General features: G+C 45.1%; 1 protein-coding gene across 1 annotated transcript; it reads right to left on the bottom strand.

Annotated features, from left to right (window-relative positions):
* Positions 1–1470: 1470 nt before the first annotated feature.
* Positions 1471–3261, bottom strand: ndufa7 (NADH:ubiquinone oxidoreductase subunit A7). Its single transcript, XM_016286331.1, has 4 exons — positions 3043–3261; positions 2811–2860; positions 2276–2413; positions 1471–1597 (listed from the first exon to the last, which is right to left on the bottom strand). Exons 1-4 carry the CDS (start codon positions 3091–3093, stop codon positions 1522–1524), a joined length of 315 nt encoding a protein of 104 aa, XP_016141817.1. The 5' UTR covers positions 3094–3261; the 3' UTR covers positions 1471–1521.
* Between the last annotated feature and the right edge of the window lie 1730 nt (positions 3262–4991).

Here is a 4991-nt window from a genome sequence, read left to right as displayed (position 1 = left end):
AACCAAGATTGAATTTGGTGATCCAATCCGAATTCAGAATCCTTTTTTTCTTCTTCTTCTTTTTTTTTTGAACAACACATTTTCCAGATTTGATCCAATCCGATGTGCAAAATCCGATCCGATTACTTCTGAACAACTGACCTCTGGATTTATTCTCACGAAGAGACGTTTGTACGCAGAACGTAAACTCGTTTAAGTCTATTACTTCCAACAATAGCATTCTGAAGTGTAATAATTCCAGCGTCACATTGTTTCAGAGCAGCTTTACTGAATAAATAATGTTAATGTTTATAATATATAATCTCTTCATGTCTTATAGTCGCATTTAACATATTGAGCTGAGCGAGACATCGTAACAAATCAGACAAATCAGAATTAGTAGCCTATAGCGTAACCCTAATGTATAAACCATAGACTGTATATAAACAGGTATAAACGTGATAAAGGCTTGAAGCTGTACTAGACGGTGCACTGTTACTGCCATCTCGTGCTCAAAAGGATGGAGCACACATGTTCATTTGGCCCTTTATTAAAATCAATGCACATGCAGGCCCTTTCTGTTTAATTTGTTAGGATGCCTCGTCTGAGTCCAAAGCAGCTGGATTTACAAGTTTTAGAACCATTAAGTCATTGCCAGATTTAGGCTTTCAGAAACGTAACTGGGTTCATGGTTTACTTTTTCAGTCAATGATGAATTCCTCAATGTCTTAAAAAATTGGAAAGGAACAACCGTTTGCGTTATTCAGTCAGATCGTGTTAGTAAATAATTATGCAATTATACATTCAAGTTGTCTTTGATTATACATGCTTGTTTTCTCTTTATGTTAGTTTTAAACATTCTAGATCAAAACTGGAAACTGAAATTCCAATCTCATTATATTTTTGCTAGAGCTGTGGCTTTATGATCACAGTAAATCCACAATGAAATACAGTAAGGCATTTGGTTGAGGCAAGTCTCATTTATATCTGGGGCAGTTTGTATGCGTTTTGTATCATTTGAATTGACTGTATACTATTTAATGTCAGCTGGCCAAATCAGTGTTTTGAAAGTTTATTATTCAAAATGCTTATCATAATTACTGTTTGTGTATTGCTGAAGAGACAGTAGTTAGATCATATTTTAAATATAGATGTGCTTTGGAAGAACGATTCAATTACAGGGGTGCCCAAACTCGGTCCTGGTGGGCCGGTGTCCTGCAGAGTTTAGCTCCAACCCCAATTAAACACACCTGAAGCAGCTAATTAAGCTCTTACTAGGCATACTAGAAACTAGGCAGGTGTGTTGAGGCAAGTTGGAGCTAAACTCTGCAGGACACCGGGCCCTCCAGGACCGAGTTTGGGCACCTCTGGATTAGAAGAATGATCATTGTTAATGGGTTGTCTTACTCAAACAAGAAAACAAATACATAAAACGTTCTTATGATCATACATTTCTCATAAAATAAACAGAAAAAGTGCACTGAATGCATGTCTTGTATATACACATCCTTTATTGAGAAGAACACATTTGAAACGATAAATCTAGTCAACGCTCAGTGGCAGCTCCTTCAGTGGGGACCCTGGAGTAACAGGGCCTTTGGGTTTTCCAGAAGCCTCACTGTGAACAGAAGAGAAACATGCAGAGATTTATGAGCCGGTTATCATGAAACACGAACAATTAGGCAGCATTCAAACCCCATTCATCAACAAATTACCACTGACATGTAGAAATAATACATAGAATTAGATTATTCAAACATTAATAGAATATTTTTATAGAGTGTGATTTAATATTTGATCATGTTAAAACCCAGGCTTATATACGTGCACATATACTATTATTTTGCCAACTGAGCAATAATATAGCATTATCATGAATATATCAAGAAATTCTGTTCCAGAACATTCAGTTTAGCGTTCATGTTTTATGCATACAGAAAACGAACAAAACGCATGCTTGGAGAAACTCAGACTTACTGGAATTATTACATGTATTGGGGTTATATTAACAGCAAGTAAGCAAGACCTTCATAAAACAAACCAAGTAATACAACCCACTCTCAAGGAACATAGCAACTAAAGTAATATAAAAAAAAGTGTATTATTTTAATAGCAGATGCTATTTTACCAAAGATAAATACACAAAGGGCAAATAACAGTTTTTACATAAGCTAGCAATTGTGTCTTAGCTGCCTATCATGGTACTTTGTTGAAGTGACGTGTGTAAAGAAGTGTGAAAACAAATGCACAATACACAACATTTGAAACGAATCTGTATGAAGCAAAGCCAGTCCACCTTCCAGCGGTCAGGGCCTTCTGTGAAGACATGAGCACAGTCGGTGGAGCAGACTCTCTGCGTCCATCTCTCTGACAGTAGTAGTTATTCGCATATTTATGGCTCGGTCCAACGGGAAGTTTAGGTGGAGGCTGAGTCCTACCATCAGTCACATTAACAAAACCAATATGAAGCATGGATTAATGATTGCATTCAATGCCACCATAACAGTGCTTTGAAAATAAGCTCACGGCATTAAATCTAAATATTGAGGTATGCTGCTGGGCAATACAACTGAACTGTCCTCAAAGAAAAAGGTCAGCTTTATTTAGCTAGGCACACAGCAAAGACAACGAAATTCATTTGTGTTACTGTAGGAGCAGAAGACCATAAACGAATAAGATTTTCCCTCGTACAAATGACTAAACCGGTGTCAGCTACCCAATATGGATAAATATCAGAACATATGGAAGTATAACATTGGTTCCAGTTAACGTTAGTTAAGCAAATTTCAATTATTTATGAGAGATATACACTTCTAGGCAAGTATATCTACCTCTTTGAAATTTCAGTGTACCGAAGTTGTAGTTTGGACTGGAGATCTTGCTGTTAACGAAAGAGAACAATTAATGTAGGCATAGTAAATAGACATGAAAGCAACTGCTGCTTACTAACGCAAAGACATGCATGGCGATTTAAAGGTTTTTCTATCCGTTGTCATACAACATCGACACGCTCGTGTCTGTGCGTCTACGACTGCTACACGATTAAAACCCTCCTCCTCTCACCCCTGACAGCACATTCCTCAGCCTCTGGATCATCTTCGTAGCCGACGCCATACTCGAGTCAAGGTGAAGTCGCAGCTTGCTGGGAATCTGTGGCGGAATCAGCTCTGACGGACGGCCCCTCGCTGTGGAGATGAGAGAAGCTGATCCGGAGTCAGTTACAGCAGCGACGAAGGGCCCAGCGGACCGGAAGTCATCTTCTTACTCTCTGGTTCACTGACTGCTCCGCTCCCATCCGCAGGAGCTACAGACGCTCGCGCCACCTGTCGCATCAAACGCAAACGAAACTAATTTAGCTGGAATCTGGAATACATACTGCAAACTATCACCATTTTTAACCACTTTAAACCGTTTAGACCGAGGGAGAGAGACAAATGATGACCTAATGTATAGCCTATATTTGGACTGTATGATCTAATATGAATAGGACAGATTAAACCTATATGAATTTAATATGGCTGGACCAAGAAAATGGTCATTTTCACGTTGAAATGCTTGAAACTTCTGTTTTGTGGACAAAATCGCAAAGTCTTTGTATAACAACAACAACGATAATAATAATAATAATAATAGTAGTAGGCTAGTTAGTAGTAGTAGTGTCACACTTCACTTGAAGCGAGGAACGAGGAGACACAGAGATAGCTTCAAACCACAGTCGGGCGGATATCCGGGAGGAGGCCGGCAGACAGATACCAGGGGGGCGAACGGGAGGAGGCCGGCAGACAGAGATCAGGGGGGCGACGAAGGAGGGAGGAGCCAGGGAGAAGACAGGAGGGACCCGGAGCAGGAGGAGCACAGCAGGACCCAGGCCACAGTCATAACAGCAGCCCACGGTGGAGCCGACGGTGGGAGGAGCCATGGAGGAGGGATGGCCGCCGACTCCAGGGGGCCGACCAACGGCGGCGGAGCAGGTGGAGGAGGAGCCCGAGGCGGAGACGGAGATCAGCGGCGGAGCCGGAGCGACTGAGGACCAAGGTGGTGGGAGGAAGGAGCCCAAAGGAGCCCAAAGGAGCAGCGCTTTCTAGGAGCGGGCACTGAAGGGCGCTCTGAGCTGGCTTCGGGGGCTGAATCCCTCCCCTCTTTGTTAAGGCACTTATGTCCCGCCATAGTCAGCTTACCCTCAGCCATGATGCAGGGGGCGGAGCTCCTCTCCGCGCTCACATCGTCCATGGCTTGCTCCCTCATGGTGGCCACTGTCGCCGGCTCTCGCACCTGGTCTGACGGGTTGGGCTCAACTTCCGAGGGAATTTTTTCCGGCGGGGCTCGCACCGGGAATGATGGTGGGCTGAGGGCGAGCAGAGGGGCTGCCAGACGACAGCGGTTGAGGAGGCTGGAGCAGGTGGGAGGGCGGGCATTTTCGAGGAGCGGCCACAGGAGGGCGCTTTCTAGGAGCGGGCACTGGAGGGCGCTCTGAGTTTGATTCAGGGGCTGGATCCCTCACCTCTTCGTTTTGGCACTTATGTCCCGCCATTGTCCGCTCGCCCTCAGCCATGATGCAGGGGGCGGAGCTCCTCTCCGCACTCACGCCGTCCATGGCTTGTTCCCTCGTGGTGGGCACTGTCGCTAGCTCTCGCACCTGGTCTGACGGATTGGGCTCAACTTCCGATGCGATGCTCTGCTCAGTCGCTTGGCTTCGCTCTGGCTCGCGGCATGAAATGGCTCTCCGTCATCTGTGGGCTCAGGCTGATGCTCCGTACCGCAGGGAGATGGTGGGCTGGGCTCTGGGTCCGGAGTGGGTCCGGCGAGATCCTCCACGGGGCAGATGGTGAGTGGTGACCCGTTTCTCGCCAGAGTCCACTCCACGAAGGCGGCGAATTCCTCCCGAGGACCATCTGCGGACGACAGCACTCTGCACTCGGTATTCAGGCTTGCGTCATAGAAAGAGCAGAGCGCGTCGTCTGGGTAGCTGGTGATGTTAGCGACCAACAGGAACAGTTTGGTATGGTCCTCGA

This window comes from Sinocyclocheilus grahami, unplaced genomic scaffold (genome assembly GCF_001515645.1).
Source record: "Sinocyclocheilus grahami isolate Dianchi unplaced genomic scaffold, SAMN03320097.WGS_v1.1 scaffold208.1, whole genome shotgun sequence".
NCBI classification, from domain to species: Eukaryota; Metazoa; Chordata; class Actinopteri; order Cypriniformes; family Cyprinidae; genus Sinocyclocheilus; species Sinocyclocheilus grahami.
This window is presented reverse-complemented; position numbering and strand designations above follow the sequence as displayed.